Consider the following 19,221-nt stretch of genomic DNA (forward strand, 5'->3'; position numbering starts at 1 on the left):
TAAACACAAAAAGCAAACAAAGTGGATTACGCACACACACACACACACACACACACACACACACATTGTTGTTTTTTATATTAACATAATCCACTTTGTTCGCATACATTGTCTGTGCTAAAAGTGTTAATCTGGGAGCTGCTTTGCTATGGAAGTGAATGAAGAGGGGAAGCACAGAGAAAACACCATGTGGACTCACATGATGGTGATATCAGATATCATATACAGGAACTGCAACACGACACTCTACCAAAGTTCAGTTTTGCTGTAAGATGTTTCTTGAACACAACACAAAAGGAAGCAAAGACAAACAAGAACATACAGATGACAGACCCAACCCAACACACCCTCAAATTAACAAAAATTGAAATCATGCTGAAACTGTCCTTTAACACTGTCTCACACCGCTCCCCAAATAATAAAAACAGCATGTTCTAATCATTCCATAAATCTTGCCTGCATCCATACATGTTTACCAAAAAAAAAAAAAAAAAAACCTGGCTGCTGCAGGCTTGGCCACCCAGCCACAGACAAGGGAAGGAGCCCGTCCAGTTGCTAGGCATTTGAATTTAGCTGCTGTGTGACCAGACATTACCTCAGCATGTTGAGACATGCAGGGTGTGTGTCTGTGTGTGTGTGTGTGTGTGTGTGTGTGTGTGAGAGAGAGAGAGAGAGAGAGAGAGACAGAGAGAGAGTGTGTGAGAAAGAGTGTGTGACAGGCTACATGTGCGTATGCGTGCACCTGACTGCGTCAGTGTGTGTTTGTGTGTGTGACCTTTGTGAGCTGAGAACCAGTAAAAGGCACCTTTATATGTTTTTCTTTGATTCAGAACAGGGAAGGACAATACTTTGATTAAAAAATGATGGAAAGGTCAAAAGTAAGAGGAAGTAGTAAAAACTAAAGTGATATCCATAACCACAACCTTAAAGCAACATATGACTCATTAACCGTATTGGCCCAAAGACTGTAGCTCACGCACTTGTGTCAGAGTCCCTAAACCAAGCAAAGATAGGGCCCTATCTTGGCTAAAGCAAGCTAGGGCCCTTAGTTTTTAACCACCAAATTCCATGTAAAGAGCAGCTGGAAATCAGAATTTTCGTAAAGAGTGAGTCATTTGACACAATAAATCGCAGGAGAACAAGCCTTCACTCATCAGTCAGCCTTCTGCAAGGCGGAGATGGTTGGACTTGACCGCAGTGTGTTGTGTGAGGTACTCCGCTTATTTCAGTGTTAACGATTCTGCAACTCTAAACACCCCCCTTTTGTTTGGACAATTTATTGTCAAGTCCCGAAAATTAAATGTACTGTGAGGTTACAAAGCCACAGGATTACCATGCACTTTAAAGATGATTTGGTATCTATTGCCACTAATGAGCAAAGTGGCTCCCCATTACAGTGTGGATACCCCACCCGAGCCCATCGATAGCTGATGGGTCAGTCCAAGTTCAGACAAAAATTTGGCCATTCATTCCATGTACACCTTTAGCAATAGCTATGATTGCATTTGTGTGTCCAGCTTGGTGGCATAAGGTATATGGTAAAATGATACAATTCCCAGTCAAAAACAAAACAGAAAATAAACATGTTTATTCAGTTCTGTAGACCAAGTTGTACATTTAGAAGGCATGATCACTTGTGCTCATTCACTGTTGCCCAAGAGCTGAGGACCTCCCACATGGCTTGCCACAGGCTGTTTCACAACAATGGAAACCCCTTTATAAGGACATCCTGTGACATCAGCATTTTGCTTTGCTGTATCCACATTCAAGACACTGTTACCTTGTTCACAACATAATCTCAACTATAAAATGAAACTGCATGTATGCTACCAATCCACTTTCCCTATTAAATAGTTTTCAGGGCAACATGGAAATAAAACCAAACTTTGGTAACAGTATACATTCAGGAGCCTGAGCATGTGGGTCATTTAAGGCAACAAAAACAAATCAGTGCCTTCTTGTACTTGACACACCAACATAGGCTTCAACATGGATGTAATAATGTTAATAATGTTAAACAATGATTTTCTTTTCTCTTTCCGTCTGTAAGCCTTGACACTACAAATATAATATCATAACTTAGTCATTAATTTTACTTATAGTACAGTAAGAATAACTTTGGGCATCTGAGATATACACACATAAATCCTTTCATACCCCTCCAGGTTCAGAACCATTGATGTAAGGCACAGGAACATTAATAGACAATCTTATTGCTAAAATTACATAAACATTTGTGTATGGCAGGAGACTTTAACCCACATTCCATTTTTAGTCCAGAGAAGCCCTGAGCAATCATTTGTGATTAATTATTTATAAGACTACAGTACACATCGCTGTAAAACCTGCTGTCAGGTTAATATCCCTTCACCAAACACACAATATGTAAACTCACACACATGCATTCACACACACACACACACACACACACACACACACACACACACACAGAGTACCATCATCCTCATCCTCAATAAAGCAATTCCATCCTCGAATGGATAATATATATCATTAATCTGTGATGTTGAATGTATTCTAGGAGTCATGTCTCCACTTTCAACATCTTGTAAAGCCAACAGTAAAGCACATTAATAAATGTGTTTGTTATTATTGAAAGTGGTAGAATAATTGACAACCACTTTTTTCAATATCTAAGATATTTTTGTTATGCAGCATCCAGTTCCTATGGGATTCATTCCCTTGTTTCCTTTATATGTTATTGACTGTCTGGGGGAAAACTGCAATCTAAAGAAAATTAAATATAAATCCAACATAACTGTGGTTTTTATGTGCAGGTTAAGGGAACAATAATGGTAGAGCTGGCTATTGTTGCCAGCTGAGAATATGTGAATTACACATTCAAAACAACCACAACAACAACAAAATTGACTCAGAAGTGCAAGGTATATCACCAATAGCTGTTTTACAACAGTGTCAAAGAACCACCCAGTGATTTTGAATGTTTGACCGATTTACTACAATCTCCCCATGTTCCATCACAACAAACCCTTCTGTAAATCCTGCAGGGCTACTTAAGATTTCACAACATATAATCAAAATCCCTCGATTTTCAAAATTGACTTTTTGGTTGAAACACCCACCTTGTAATATTTTGCTTCTGTGGCTGACAAAGTTGTCACCATTCATAAACCACAGAACTGATACTTCACTCTGGAAACAAATGTTTCCCCGGGGACTATTTTCTAGAGAAGGAACTGTTTCACTCTGCCCCAATTTCAAGTCACCAAAACTCAACAGTGCTGCTTCTTTTAGGAAAACTAATGTGGATGACTTTATTACGGTTAAGGAATACCGGTGTGAAGAAAGTTTTAAGCCTCTGAAAGTTCATTTTCATATTGCAGTGGAATGGATGGAGCTTACACATTTTGTAGATATCATGCTAAACATGCAAAATCACTGGTATGGCACTTTTAAGTGACTCAGACTTTTCCTTTAAGTCCAAGTCACTCTGTACCCTCTCCCATGAAAAAGTGCAGGATGCAAAGTGCAAAACAGTAGTGCCAGTAACTCTAATCCTTAAAATACACCAGGCACAGACATTAAAAAGTCATACATTTCAGAGTAGGGTCATGTATTCCCTGCCACATGAGATACAGCTCATGTGGCAGGAATCTGTGCACCAATAAAACTTCTCTATAATAGCAAGGGTCATGAGCATCTAGTTTGCTGGAGGGGATGTACAGCCCTGCCGTCTTCACTCCCATATGGGAAAAAGGTGCAAGTCCTGCTTTGGCCAGACATATTCCCATGTAAACATCATCAATGGGAAGAATGGTAATGGACTTGGACATTTTGTATATGACTTGGGCTGTGTAGCCAGACAGGAGGAAGCCTCCACCCCCACAGTAAGGGGGGTATGACTCTGACTCATGCACCTGAACAGGGACATAGTACTTGCTCCCTGTGTGTCGAATGGGCCCCACATTCGAGATCACGTGGCCTACGAAGAGATGCTTAGTGACGTTATTGTCCTCTTGACTTTGGAGATACTCCACCATGTTGCCCGTGTTTGCGAAGACATCGTCATCACCGTTCAGGAGGAAGTGAGCCTGTGGACAGTTCCTCTCCATCCACTCCAGGAAGAGTATCTGCTTCAAGGTGAGGTTGAAGAAGGAGTCTTTAAAGTCCCATTGAAGAATGTCATTGTGCTCACGGTGCTCCAGTTCCAGGAGCTTGTTCAGTCTCTTTTTTTCATATCCAGCTTGTGCCACCCCTGAGATGAAGATCCTCCTGATCCACACACCCTTGTGTAATCTCTCACTGGCCCAGGTTTTGCGCAGGACCTCTCGCCGGACGTAGTTCTCGGGGGAACTTTTAATGACTAGCAAAAGGAAGACTTCTGCAGATCCATCAGCTCCTCCGCATTTATCAGGAACATCCAACAGCATGGGGAAGTGGCGACAGTGACGATGGTAGAGAAAGTCTTGTATGTGGACAGGAAGTGAGGTGAAGTCTTTGATGTTGGCTGCCGACTCATTATGGCGACAAGTGTGCCAGGAGAAACCATTACTTGTGTTCCTTGTGGTGGGTGACCTCTTTTGAACGTCATTCTTCAACGCATATGCCTGGAGGCGTTGGTTCAAACGGGTAGGACATTCATCTTTCTGGAGGTGGAAGACCAAGAAAAAGACTCCAGTAAGTAGCAAAGTTATTTGCCCTGTCTTTTTCATCCTTGATACTCTGCCAAAACAAACAAACAAACAAAAAAAAAGGTCAATGTTCAGCAAGTCTAAATCTCAATCTGACAACAAAAACTCGTCAAAATAATACATAAAGAATGAATTGGGGCTGGGTAATATAGGCAAATTCAAATATCACAATATTTTTTGACCAGATATCTCAATATTGATAATGTGTCGATACTGCAGGGCTGACAGTCCTGTAGGATAGCTCAGGAAAGGGTCACTTTGGGATAGAAGTGTCAAAATTTTAATACTTGTATGATTTTCCACAATAAACAAAACCTGATATAGTGCCAATTAAGTAATGGCCCATTACAAGATCTACCAAATCACAAGATCTGCTTCTTAAAATTGTACCTCAGCACTGGGCAAAATTGCTTTTAACTACTTTGCTGCTCATGAATGGAACATACAGTGGTGGAAAAAAGTTTTCGGACACCCCATGCATTTGTGAAATATTGCATTAAGAATCACTCTTAGGTCTTCAAGTGCAATTTCTTTTAGTAAAGTCACAGCCAAAATACTTAACAAATCCTAAAAAAAGCCATTAAAAACTTTAAATTGATTGGTTCCATAAAAATACATGAGACATTTTGAGTATTGGGTCATTTTGGTACCAGTGATGAAGGTCGTTCTTTTTATTAAAAGATGCAATTTTTGTTGCCAAGCTTGGTGTCTATATAAAGCCAGCACATCTGAAAGTTCCTCAGACACAAAAATGGCTAAAACAAGGAACCTAACGCAGGAAACACGCCTGAAGATAAAGATTCTCAGCCAGGAAGGGTACAGCTGCCGCCAGTAAACAATAAACAAAAAAAAATAATTTGTATTTGTCTAATGCAGCCACACCTTTGAAACACAAAAAAGATTTTTCCAAAAATATTTCATGATAACATTTGAGATTGTGTAAAATTTTAAGGGTGTCCGAAAACTTTTTTCCACCACTGTAATCAAACGATCTCTGAAACTGAAATGTCTGCTTCCCATGCAAAATTTTCTTATCCTTGATGTTTGGCGCTGCTTTTAAATATTACCTGTAATGCTGTCTCTGTGGTGTATGACTGCTACATGGTAACACTTGACTGCTTTCACTCATTTATTTGAATTGGGTTTATATTGCAGATGATGTCCAAATGCATACTAACACACTGTATACACCAGACGAAATGAGCCAAATATACCACATATAATAATAAAAAAACAAAAAAAACAAAAAAACAAACCTGTGTGTGTGTTACATATCTTGATATCTTGAACTTATCTTGTAAACACTGCCTAACACCTCAGACTGTATTCACAGTGAACATAGATAAATAGCCTTTATTGTCCCAAAGGGAAATTCATTTTCACAAACTGTCACAGGGAAAAACACCACCAACACTAAACAACATATGAATACACACATAATGCACAAATAAACAACAGTTAACAGTGTGCGTGTGTGTGAAGTGTAGATGACCATTTCTTTTGTTTTTGCCACATTCAGTTCTAGGAAGTTATCGGTGCACCACTGAGTGAAGTGAGAGATGGATAGTTGTGAGAAGGTCTGAACCAGCAGCTCTTAAGACTCAGCTTGGTTAGTATGCACATAGCATTAGAGTAAGAGTAAGTATTTCAAGACTCTAGTATGAGACTGAAACACTCTCTATGGAGTGAAGGTATACTAATGGACTCAAAAAGAGCTCCAGATCATTTTGATGTATGTCACTGGGTCCTTGGAATGCCGCACCTACTTGTTTTTGATTCCCAAATATTAAGTGATATAAATATCATCAATTTCATGCTGATTTTTCTTGATTTGGTGGAAATTAAACAATTTTACCAGCCTCATAGGGGCATTTTTTGGGTATAAATTGGTTGGTGAATATTCAACAAGCACGTGGAAAGCCATCCCACAAAGTGTTATAGCTGGTACCTTTCGGAAATGATATATAGAAGTTGCTACAGCGCCTCCTGGGTGCTGTAACAACTTCTATTCCAGTTGGAGAATATTCCGAATAAGACCCCTGGCATATGCCTGTTTTAACCGGAATATTGTGCCATGTAAACACCTTAATCCGAAAATGCCCCGCAACAGAGTATTCACTTACGTGCTCGATTCGCAAGGAATCCTGGGACGTCTTTGTTGCTATGGTTACTGCAAGCGGGGAGAACGACATGATGAACAGCAGCAAGAGCCAGGAGACTGCAGTCTGCCTTCAGCTAATGAAAGACTTCAATATCATGGAGTATATTGAATGTAATATTGACATATTGCCCAGTCCTAGCATAAATACTTGTAGAGACAGCACCAGGTTTATCCAGTTTGAAAAAATGACACTGAGGGATAGGGCCCTGGGAACATGGGGTGGACCCTGGTCCCTGCCCATAGCTAATGTCAGTAAATTACCCTGACGTAGCCCTTCTTTTCAAGCATTACTATCTTATTAGCTTTTTGAATGATTGATTTAAAAGCATCGCCTCCATAACCCTCAGCCCAAGACCCACACTGTGGCATCGGGGCCCTGAACAACAAAGTGTGACAAGCTGAGAGAGCAGGGTGAGCGGTAAACAGAGAGCTTGCCAGCAGCTGACAGCATGCTCAGCTGTGCTGCTGTTGTACAGGGTGTGGGCTGAGACTCAGATGCTGTCATGTCAAAAAGGGTGGAACATCTCACTTGCACGGGCTATGTCACACATTTTGGCACAATAATTTAGAAAAAGACTGGGTGTTCATGCACACAGTTCATTTGGTCATGTTAAACATTTGTGTGAACAGGAAGCAGTCAGGCCCAAAATACCACTAAAATCTGAGTAAATGATTAACCTCGGCACTGACAGAAAACCTGTGCCTGCTATATAGAACACATAGAGGTAGACTGGTAGAATGAGGGGTTTTCTGCTATTAATAAATAACAGCCTTGCCAAAAGCACCAGCAAACAGCTTGTAGATCCATGTCAGCCTCAGTTAGTGATTACTTAAAGCAATACTGCTACATTTTGGGAGAAAAGGCACTTTTTCTGACTTTCACAGAGCAAGACAAGATGTTTGATAGCATTTTCACCTCTGTACATCCAGTTTCAGGTTGGGTTAGTATAAAGTGTGGGTGCCTGGCTCTGTCTAAGTGAAAAAATAAACCTTACAGCGACTATGAAGCTGTTTCATTTACACATAGTATCATGACTATTTGAAGTGCACGTCTTGCAATTAAAAAAAAAGAAAAAAAGTGAATGTGGTCGGAGCTGTAACCACTTAACACATATCCTTCCATCTGGTGCAGTGATCTGTGCATGTACAACTGTATGTGGGGTGCAGTTTGAAGGGGAAGGTGTGCAAAGGTGCAGATTTAATCCTTTAATCATTAACTCTCACATTCCATTTTATACATCCAGTGTTTGTGAGAATTTGTGAGACAAATTTGGACTTTTGATTCTGAATAGAAATGACCATTTGCTGGAATTTGATTTAGCTACTTCCAACTGTTTTTGTTCAGGTTGTTTCCTTGGTGAGTGACAGCCTGCAACGATCCAAACAAAGACACATTCAATTCAAGGTTCTCTGAGAGCACAATACCGTACACTGTCAGAAACAGGGGTACAGTAGGAGTCCATTTCTGTCCTCCAAGGTACAATCTACACAAATGTGCCCCTGTTGGACCAGTTGTTGCACCTCAAGGTAATTATGTGAACCTTGTGTGTGCATGTATATTCCCATGCAGTAAAGGTACATGTGCCGTTTCCTCTAAATGTCAAGGTATAAATAAATAAATAAATAAAGGGTAAAAGATTCATTTAAGGTAGATTTTAACTTGTAGGCTGTGACTGAGTGCTGAAATAAAATAAGTTTTGTAGATTTGTGTATATGAAAAATAAGTATCACAATTCTCCAATCAATGTTGTACAGGAGCAAGATTGGGCTCTATAAGGTACAAACCAAAAGAGTACAAATAAGTTCCTAATGTCAAGGTTACAGAAGCTGCACCTTAGAGGGTGCTGTCCCAGTGACACGCTGCTGCACCCCTAAAGATGCAATTATGCACTTTATTTTCTGAGAGTGTTTCCTCCACATCTTTTTGTCTATTGTCTCTCCTCTTCATACGATGCCAAAAATCTGTCTTGACGTCTGATCACATCTCTAAATAGCTGCAGCTCTTACATTTTATTTTTGTTTGTCATGCCAGCTGGGTGTTGTCCAGGTCTGTAAGACACCGTGGGACAGACGTGCTGCTGGACTTGAATGAACATCACTTGGAAATGACAGGCATGAGGAAATTGTGGATTGTGGAAAGTGTGTTAACATTCTGCGGCATAACTCAGAATTAGGTCTACACACCAGAACATAGATGTAATTGACAATCTAAACATCATCACATCAGTATGTGCCAGTGTAATCTGCTGTTTCTGACAGGTGGGACAAGACACAATTTGAGCCTTTAAAACCAAATTGTAATAAATAGGAAGTGACAAAAACAATTGTAAGGTGACCGTACTGTGTTTGTGTGCACCTGCTTCTCCTTCTCCTTCGTGCTTAGGCTATAGTGTGACAAATTTACACTTTGGAAAACATGTTCACATATCATAAAACAAAATTACATTACCAAAACACTTTTACCAGTCCCGAAACAAATTTACATTTCGGAAAACAAATTAACAAGACACGAAACACTTTTACAAGTGCTGAAACAAATTTACAAATTACACAAACCGGAAAAGGAATGTACCAAAGCCCGGGTTGACAAGGAAGTGAAAAAGTGCCCGGTGAGTTTTGGTTTTTGTCATCAGTGGCAGTGGATTTCATGGCCACCCAATATGGACAGCGACCGGGTGCTCTTTTGTTCATTTTGTGGACAACATGTGAGCCAGTGGAGTCAGTTTTGTTTTTCATGTGGACGGGGTTTACAGCGGTAGCCAAACAGTTGTCCAGAGGCCTGTATCACTAAGCGGGATTAAGGCGTTAGCGAGATAAATTCAAGCTCAACTCCGGATTTTCTGTATCACAAAGCTGGCTCACCTCTCATCGGGACAGGAAACGTATCCTGAACATGTCCTGAAAGCTAGCCTGCTCCGGGGTAGGCTAGCTTTCAGGGCAGGATTGAATCCTACATAAAGCACCGCCCCCTGGCCAATCAGCTGTTTGCCAAAACATGGCCTGCCCAATCACTGAGGATCCCCTTGAACAACGAGTCCAAAACTAAGCTTGCTTTGTGATACAGGCCTCTGGTCCACGAAGTTCCAATCTGATGGCCCTAATTACGGAGTTTATGGGAGAGTAATGAGGTACATCTGAGAGCAACAGACTCTGTTGGGTAATGTTAGTGTTTGCATGTCTTTTGGGTCAGGCTGGTCAAAATGCCGGCCACTGCTCCTGGTCGGCCTCACGCTCTATCTGCCTCATTATTATTGCTCATTCCTTGTTTACAGTGTTTATATTGCTCTTTGGTACTGTTATCTGTATATACTGTTTATTGTGTAAATTGTGCTTCGTATCTTGCTATCCACTTTGCTGCTGTGATGCGTGAAATTTCCCCACCGTGGGACCAATAAAGGAATATCTTATCTTATCTTATCTTATCTCCCACAAACAAAGCAAAATAACACCCATTTGCTGTGTCTCAACAACCGAGGAAGAATGCGTGATGTCCTGTGATCCAGTGTCTCCTTTAGGTGACCCAGTTAGTAATAATGACAATGCATCCCCTAATCAAACCAGCTAATTTGGTTTGACTAACTCCATAACCTCATTAACTTTGACCAACTTAGATAGATAGATAGATAGATAGATAGATAGATAGATAGATAGATAGATAGATAGATATACTTTATTGATCCCAACCAGGGAAATTCTGGTGTTCCAGCAGCATCAGTAGAACCATATAATAAAGTTAAATAAAATAGAAAAAAGGCTAAATATATACAATAAAGACTATAAAGACTAAAAACTAAAAATATACATGAATGAATATGAAATGAAATATACAGATGGAATTCAGTATATACATGATTGCATAGATAAGGAGAGTTAGTATGACTAACTTCCACTGTTATTGGAAAAATATGTAATCATCCCATTATCTTTGGCTTCAATTTGACCCTATTCAGTGTTTAACCTTTTTTTGCGTCATATTTCATGACTTTTCCTAATTTAACGGGGACACGTGGGTAAACGTGGAATGAACATGATGATATGTTTTCAATTTCCTGGACACATCATTTTTAATATTTTAAAGGCCCCATGCTGTCCACTTTTCCAGGGTTTTATTTTAACTGTTGATATCCCCTGCAAGATGTATTTGTGGTTTTGAGTACCTGTGGTCTGCTAAATATAGTTTCACAGCTCCTCTCTCTTGCCTTTCTCCTGGAGCTCTGGCAGCGCAGTTCGTTTAGCCAAGCAGAAGAGAGAATCATCCCCTCTCCACTGATTGGCTGACTGTTTTCTGAGTGACATACGGTCGGGCCAATCACGAGCAAGTAACTGAAACCTACGTTGTTTGTATTAGGTAAGGTTATGCGTCTACTCTGTGATTTCACTAGAAAGCCTGGTTTGCATAAACACCAATAAGTATATTTTAATGTTATGACCGAGCTTGCAATTAACAGTTACTCTCAGATTTTGTAAATGACTAACATGTTTATAACTTCTAAATTAATAAACATTTTAGCATGTATCAAAGCTAAGCGCAATCAGGTTTTAGGTGCAAATAAAGAATACTGGCTTCTGAAATTATGACCAAATTGCCACAATGTAAAGATTATGAAAAAGTTAGCCGACCGTACATGTTTGAGCCCGACTCAGATCCTGAACCACAGATGGCAGGAGACACCGAACCACTTCAAATCCGTTTATTACAGGATGTTACCGTCTTGATGAGACAGAGAAAAAAAAAAAATCACGTACCGGTGGCGGAGTTGATGTTGGTCCAGACGGTGTGGGGACAGCAGTGTCCATTTCCAATAGTTTCTTGGCGAAACCGGCATTGTATTGTGTCAGGTTGATAAAACAGTCAGCAAATTTGGACTAAATCCTGCGGGACCTGCGGAAAAATTGACATCAGCCACTGGTCTGCAACGTGTGGTTCTTTTGGAAGAGTGTGCAGTGAAACACGAGTCTCCTTGCATCCATCTGTGGTGCAGCAACGTTTCTTTGGCATGGCGCTAACTTGTTAGCTTGTTGCCTGGGGAGCGGAGGCGGGCTGGCTAGCTTCTTCCGCCTCTTTATGACATCGGAAAGAGGTGGAAGTGCAATCCGCTCGTTTTACAGGGAGAACTTCAAAGAACGGGCTGTGCGCATTTCTCCCTTCTCCGTTTATCTCAGGTTTAATGCATGGGACAGTATTTATGTGGCCCCGAGACCTTCCATATCACGCAAAAACAACGAAAATTGCTTTTTTCATGCCATGGGGCCTTTAATATAATCTTCTTCCAGAATTTTCTGGAGTTTAAAATTGCTGTGGTCAAATTAAACCCCAAAAAAATGTTAATAAATGTGAAGGTAACAGGAGGGTTAAATATTTGTGCCACGTTACCTAAATGTCTAATTTCACTTTGTCTCTTCATTAATAAGCATCTGTTGCCTTGACCAACAAGAGCCTATATTTGTGGTTAATAATGTTAAAGTGCTAACAAGCTTGAGCAATGAGCACAGTCAGCTACCACCTTGCACCTGAAGCTCATTCCCACTCACTCATTATTTTAATGGTGTTGTGTCTGCATGGTTTACAGCTCATCTTATAAACTGACGCACCAACTGCTGTCACCTCCCTGCAAGCCACTGTCACAACAGATTAGAGGGTTGCCAGACTTATCCCCCATCTCTCACTCTATTTGTCTTTTTATATACACCAATTCTTATTTTAATTTAATTTTTTTTTTTTTTTTTTTTTTTTAAACACACAAACCTGGCACAAACACAACATGTCTTGTTGACATGAAAACTGCACCACAAATGTCCCGATAACGACACAGTCCCTCCTCACAGAGAGTAGCTGTGCTCCTGGTGTGGGCTAGGTCTGTCATTTTAAATGAATTTGTTCATAAAGGAAGAACAAAAGTGATTATGAGCACTGTTCATCATCACTGCTCATTGAGCAGTGACAAAGGGAATTTGGAAACATTTTTTCTGCACTTTTTCTCCGCTCTTGTGTAATTTCACCTGTTTCACTTCCTTGATCATGCAGATAAACTGTGCACTGTGCACTGTGCAACTTCTTCTTCCTCCTTCTCTTTTTATAATTACTATAATTATCATTATGAGCATTATCATTGGTGGTGGTGGTGGTGTTATTAACCTACACAGGAACCAGACCAGGCGCCTCCTGTTCTTTAGAAACACATAATGTAATCACGTGTAATCACTGAAGTGATCATTTAATTTATTATTTAAGTTAGAGTGTCATTTCAATGATAGCAGTTATTATTAAGTGGGGTATTATACATTTTATAGTTGCCTACTTAAAAATAATTAGAGTAAATTAATCAATTTTTATAACTATAACACTTAACAACTATAACAATTGTGCAGAATGCTGAGTGATATGGTAATATGAAAATACGGTCATCTTCAACAGCTACACAGAAAGCATAGGCATCGCTGGTGAAATATAAGCTACCTTTGCAGCCAACTGTAAAAGTAAACTCTGTACTGAAAACTCTCTGTTTAACCCTATAAAGCCTGAACTATGAAAGAATTGGCAGAAAATTCCAATTTTTTGAAAATGAACCCTTTATTTAGTCCTATGACAATATATATATATATATATATATATATATATATATATATATATATATATATATATATATATATATATATAATCAAAAAATGTGTTATTACACGACCTTTCTGGTGTATGATATATGATATGTACTTGAAGTGCCAATGGTATGGTCCAGGGTGAACAGGGGAAGTGTCCAAAGGTATACAACAGTATTTTGGTCAAGTATTGATTAAACTGAAAACGAAAAACGGAATTGAAAATGTGTATCATATATGATAGGAATGGCTTTATAGGGTTAATAAGGTTACGCACGGTCAGTCCAATATGATGATCACAGTGAAAAGAAAAAAAAAAAAAAAAAAAAAAAAAACATAGTCACTGCAGCGACACTGTGCCAGGATAGCGATATTAATAGACTAATGATGGCTCTTGCTGCTATTTATTTTCTGTTTATATTGTAAATTTGCTTCATATTTTGCTGTCCACTTTGCTGCTGTAATGCTTGAAATTTCCCCACTGTGGGACTACTAAAGGAATATCTTATCTTATCTCATGATTTTTCGTCGGGGCTGAAACGAGGAAACGTCGTAGCACTTATTAACGCCTGTAGGCTATGCAGTCTGACAATGGATTGAAAAAATAAAAATTCTTTGTAAGGATTATGGTTGACTGGACTGCTAAAGGATTCATTTGAAGCTTCATGATCCGTTACAGTAGCCTACTACACACTGCTCTCTGTCAGGTCGCTCAAAGGTAAATACATTTTTATCTTAATGATATGAAAAAAGAGCAACTTTTTTCTTTTCTTTTAATGATTTCTTTGTTGATTTTTTTTAAATGTAGTAACCCTATTGTGTCTTCCTTATGTTTTTTTGTTTTTGTTTTTGTTTTTGTTTTTTAACCACCATTTTACACGCGATGATTGCTCAATAAAACCAAATCAAAGAGGAAAAAAAAGGAACTAATCCAACGTTTTACTTCCCAGAATTAAAGGTCAGGGCGAAGGTGCGGTGAGGTTGAGTTAGTGCACTTACCATAAAGAAAGGTGCTGGTGCAAGGCTGTTCTTTGGCTCTGTGAGTGCTCGCATGGTGCTGTGTGCGCCATGAAGCCCCTGGGCGGTGCGCCTTCTGCCGCCAGCCCCGCCTGTTCCCGCATCAGGACTCCCGCAGGAGCCCGCTCCTCAGAGGATGGGCCGGCTGGGAGTGTGTTGACAATTAAACACACTCCTTGATTCTAAGTACATTTAGACACTGAAGCATAAACTGTGTCAGTAATCTGTAAAGTAGATGCAGATACGCGGTTACTGATCAATGGAGGATTTTTTTTTCTTTTTTTCATCTTTTTCCATCATTTCAACAGCAAAATGCATCAGTCTGATAAAATTTGTCATGAATATATAGGCCGCAATAGTGTGAACAATGAAGCAGCACAGTAAAGACTGTGATCAACAGTCTATCTCTGTACTGTACATGGAGTCTAGTGTTTCTTTTTCTGGTTTCTGTAAAAAAAAAAAAAAAAAAAAAAAAAAATCCAATCCATGGATTGGCATTTCCGAGCATTCAGTCCCCTCTACACTTTTCCTGGGGCTGCTTGCATCTGTGAGGTATTCCAATGCACAAAAAGAATGTATACAAATTACCAAGCAATGTCATTAATAATTTAGCCATAATGTCATTAATAAATTAAATTAATAATTTAGCCATAATTTCCCAGTTGAAATCAGTGAATAATAAATGTCCCTATCCGCCCAGTTGTAGTGTACCAGCCAGCCTGGGCAAAATTCCAGGGACAATTTTAATGTTGTATTCCAGTCCACCCTTAGATGCAAGTTGCCTAGTTTGATCTTTGCACAGTTAAATCTGCGCATATTAAAGCAAGTCTCACACTTCAATGCAAATGGTTTACTCGTGAATGAAATGATCAGAGGAATGAAATGAATGAAATGAGGAGGGATTACCTTGACAATAGGTAATGTCCTGGGCAGTGACATGGGGATGCAGGCAGGGTACTGGATAAATAAACAGCCTGTCAGCCTGTCATGTTCTGGGATGTTCAGATTGATTGCTTCCAGGCCCTGTCTGCTAAGAGGACATTTAGGCTTGAATGTGGTTGTGCTTGTGGTAAATTCAGAGCACAACTGCTGCACAGGAAACAGGCTGGGTGGTTGCAGCAGAGCTACAGCAGACATTAACTGTCATCACACTTCTGTGCTGCTGCTTGCCACACTCTAATGATGAGTCCACAGCAGCACATTTCAGTGATTTCAAGAGAGGTTGCACTTCTTTGTGTTCTACCTGTATCACTTTCTTAAACTTTTGATCAGCTGATGAACAGCCTATTTCAGTTTAATGGTTGTTTGCAATAAATTGCTTACTCAATTTTTTTTGTCTCACTCCCATTTCTTCTTTTTGAATTTTGAAGCTTTTCTTAGAATCTTGCAAAAGGTAAATTCTTGCACAGGTCTTAAAATTTTGATCAGGAGTGTATGTCTTAGAAGGTGTTTCACCCCTCATCCAAATGGCTTCATCAGCTCATGCTGTTCACTAAACTAAACTGGTTAGTCTAATCAGAAGAGGTACAGTAAGTCCAGTTAGTTCAGTTTGTGCTGTTGTCACTGCTGAGTCATTCACACCATCAGTTAGAGCATGCAGCCCTTACTAAACCTATACAAAACACTTCATCTCATGTGAAATATCAACTAGGGGATTTTGCTCCCCCCACCAAAAAAAAAAAAAAAAAAAAAAAAAAAAAAAAAGGGTGTGTGGGGGGGGGGGGGGGGGCATGTTTAGCCATGTTGGTCATACCAATCGATTGACAATCCTTACAACTTATTTCACATTGAAAAGGGGACTGATCAGGCTTTCTAACAGTATAAAAGACAGCACCATTCAGTATTGTTAAATGGGAGAAATGATCAACTGAAAAAATATTGCAGGGGATTTTCTCAAAAAAAAAAAAAAAAAAAAAAAGTAAATAAATAATTGGTCACTTCCCACACAATTACCAGTGTCACTCATTCCAGAAATGCAGGATCCTTACAAGTTGTATCTCATTGGAAAGAGGACGAATCAGGCTTTACAACGGTATAAGATACAACACTATTGGCTATAAATAAAGGGGAGAAATTATAGACTGAAAAAGCGGTGCAGAACTTTTTTTTGCCTAGTATATATCATTTAAAATGTATTTTATGAAATATACATACAATGCACATAATGTTTTTATATGGGACCTATTTGCACTAACTCACTTTTTTAGATTTGGTTTTAACAGATTTTCTTCATGGATTATTAATTACATTTCTCTTTTATTATTTGTGTCACTGTCTACTTATGACAGGTCAGCAGTCTTTTGTGTTGTATGATGTATGATTTATTGCATGTACTTTGAGTTCAAAGTCAAGTATATTTAAAGCCCTTAATCACTGATAGAGTTTAAAAGGGCTTAACAGGTCTACAGTTAATTGGAGACAAAAACAACAGTCCCTCAGCTGAACCCTCATAAGAAGAAGAGAAAAAATCTAAAGAGCCAAAAGGGGGTTTAAAAAAAAGAAAGAAAGAAATCTTAGGAGCGATCACAGACAGAAGGAAGCCCATTCCAGGCTGACCAGGAGTGTGAACGGTAATAGCATCCAAGACATGACAGTGAAAGAGGAAGAATTCAAGTTATTCTGAAAGAATAAAAGAAGTGATCAACAGCATAACAAGCTGTGCTCCGATCCCATGATGATGAAACTGAAGTAGCAACAGAGCGAACAATCGTTCTTTATTTTGATCAAATTCAGCGCTAAACCCCGCCTTCAGTTTTATTTTTACCTATTCATTCCATCCCATCACAAACACATAGTTGAAATGTTCAGTTGGCATCACTATCACACTTCAGATGAACAAAGAGAGAGCTGCTGTACAGGGTCATGTTCAAATGCATGTGGAATGTTGTAGATCGACATGTCAAGAGAGCTTGCATGGTGAAACATGCCTGTTTTCCAGCATCTTTGTCCATCTACATCGAAACCTTCCTCAACATGGTGCCCCACTGATTATCACTGAACAGATTTTTGTGGGTGCATTTTTTTTTCTTCTTTTTTGATCAAATAGGATGTTTTTGGGACCTTTTGTTTTTGGGATTGGTCAAAAGACCCAGGCAACCAAGATATATCAAGCTGCTGGCTTAGAGAACCACCGCAGTTTTAGACCAGCAGCTTTAGACCAGCAGCTTTAGACAGAGGTGACAATGACGCTGAGGCGGGCAAAAGATTTGCAGTTCATTCAGATCTTTACCTGAACCTTAACCTGAGAAACCCTATTCCTAAATGTAACCATCTCAAAACATTTTAAGAGCGTTGGTGTAGAACTGTTGGTCTTAAAATGTGCTTGTGGACATCTAAAATAGTGGGTTTGAAACTGTTGCCTGTGTAAAAGAGATCTTTGGTCTCAACAGATCTTTCCTAGGTACATAACGGTTAAATAAATAACTAAGATGATTACATTATAGTCTTTTATAAGCTCAGGACCGAGATTCCTACATTCATTCATTCATTCATTTTCCAAAGTGCTTATCCTCGTAAGGGTGCTGGGGGTTGCTGGAGTCTATCCCAGTGCTCACTGGGCGAAAGGCAGGAGAACACCCTGGACAGGTCACCAGTCCATTACAGGGAGGGCTGAGATTAGTTTTGATAACAAACATGCTTAGTTATAGCCATTTTAAAAGCTGAGGGCACAGTGCAAGAGGTGAGGGAGTCACTTTAAAAAAAAAAAAAAAAAAAGTGGAAAAAATATGTTTTGTATTGTCTTTTACTGACATTGTGTTTTCTGGCTCTACCTTGCCTTCTCTTACCCACATCCATTAACTAAGTGATTTAAATCATTCATAATTTATCATTCATAATGTACATCACAAATTTTAATGTCAAGTGTGAGAAGTTGAGGGTCACAAAAACTGTAAATTTGATGAATGCTGCATGCGATCTGACAACTGAAGTCAGCTATAATGTATCCATTTTAGTAAATTAGAGTAAATTTAGCAAATAGAGTCAATGTAATTCATTTTAATTTTAAATTTAGTGAATTAGTAAATTAGTAAAATTTAGGAAATCTCTCAACACAGTTCCTGAATTGCTCTGATATGAAAAGTACAAGCACTTACACTCGGGCCACACTGTCTACCTGTGCAGTGTGTGTGTGCCATGGGACCTCTTGATTTTCATCTGACACGGCCCGCATGAGCAGCTCGTCCCAGGCGCAGCTTGAGCCTTGCTGCAGTGGCGCATCATCGAAAGATTCGGGGTGGAGCCTGTTTTCGTACAGTTCTATAAAATAAACCTGTAGCTTCAGCAGGGCCCGGGTCACTATGCTAGACGGAGGATACATGTGTTCAGCAGTTACAGTTCCAACTGTCAGCATCTCCTAAAATGACTCATGTTTTTTTTTTTTTTTTTAAATCCAAGACATGTATGTCAAATCCACATGACAGCTAAATAAGACAGCTTCAGAGTTGCTATAAGGTTTATCTTTTCACTCTGACGTATCTAGGCTGATGACTCCTGTAGAGTTCAGGTCTTTCTGCTAAGCTAACAGGACGTGCGACCTCTAGAAACTGAACCACTGGACATTCAGAGGTGAAAATGGTATCAAACACCTTGTCTCAGTCTAGGGAGGTCAGAAAGAGGGTATTTTGCCCAAAATGTTAGAGTACTCCTTTAATCTTTCTGGTCACCAGTGTTGAAGAAGGGCGAATCAGAAGCTTTTGGTGGGAAAATGCACCTAGCTGTAAGCAGATATCCTGACATGACTTGGTTGCTCATATGTAAGCAGGCTTCTGACCGAGA

The 19,221-nt window shown here is 39.4% G+C and overlaps 1 protein-coding gene across 2 annotated transcripts; it reads right to left on the bottom strand.

The window, feature by feature from the left end:
* Window positions 1-3,367: 3,367 nt before the first annotated feature.
* On the bottom strand, window positions 3,368-14,548 carry LOC115357659 (N-acetyllactosaminide beta-1,3-N-acetylglucosaminyltransferase 3-like). 2 transcript variants are annotated; one of them, XM_030049256.1, is made up of 2 exons: window positions 14,428-14,548; window positions 3,368-4,701 (listed from the first exon to the last, which is right to left on the bottom strand). In XM_030049256.1, the coding sequence occupies exon 2, from the start codon at window positions 4,689-4,691 to the stop codon at window positions 3,561-3,563; it is 1,131 nt and encodes a 376-aa protein (XP_029905116.1). In that variant the 5' UTR covers window positions 4,692-4,701; window positions 14,428-14,548; the 3' UTR covers window positions 3,368-3,560. The 2 variants fall into 2 exon arrangements, with proteins under 2 accessions (XP_029905116.1, XP_029905114.1); XM_030049254.1 differs by lacking the exon at window positions 14,428-14,548 and adding an exon at window positions 11,578-12,048.
* Window positions 14,549-19,221: the final 4,673 nt, after the last annotated feature.

Source organism: Myripristis murdjan, chromosome 4, assembly GCF_902150065.1.
Source record: "Myripristis murdjan chromosome 4, fMyrMur1.1, whole genome shotgun sequence".
Lineage (NCBI taxonomy): Eukaryota > Metazoa > Chordata > Actinopteri > Holocentriformes > Holocentridae > Myripristis > Myripristis murdjan.

Coding starts and splice junctions, on each gene's coding strand:
- LOC115357659 (XM_030049254.1), bottom strand. CDS start 11,657: ATGCCGGTTTCGCCAAGAAACTATTGGAAATGGACACTGCTGTCCCCA. Junction 4,702..11,577: donor CAACATCAACTCCGCCACCG/GTACGTGATTTT, acceptor TTGTTTTGGCAG/AGTATCAAGGATGAAAAAGA.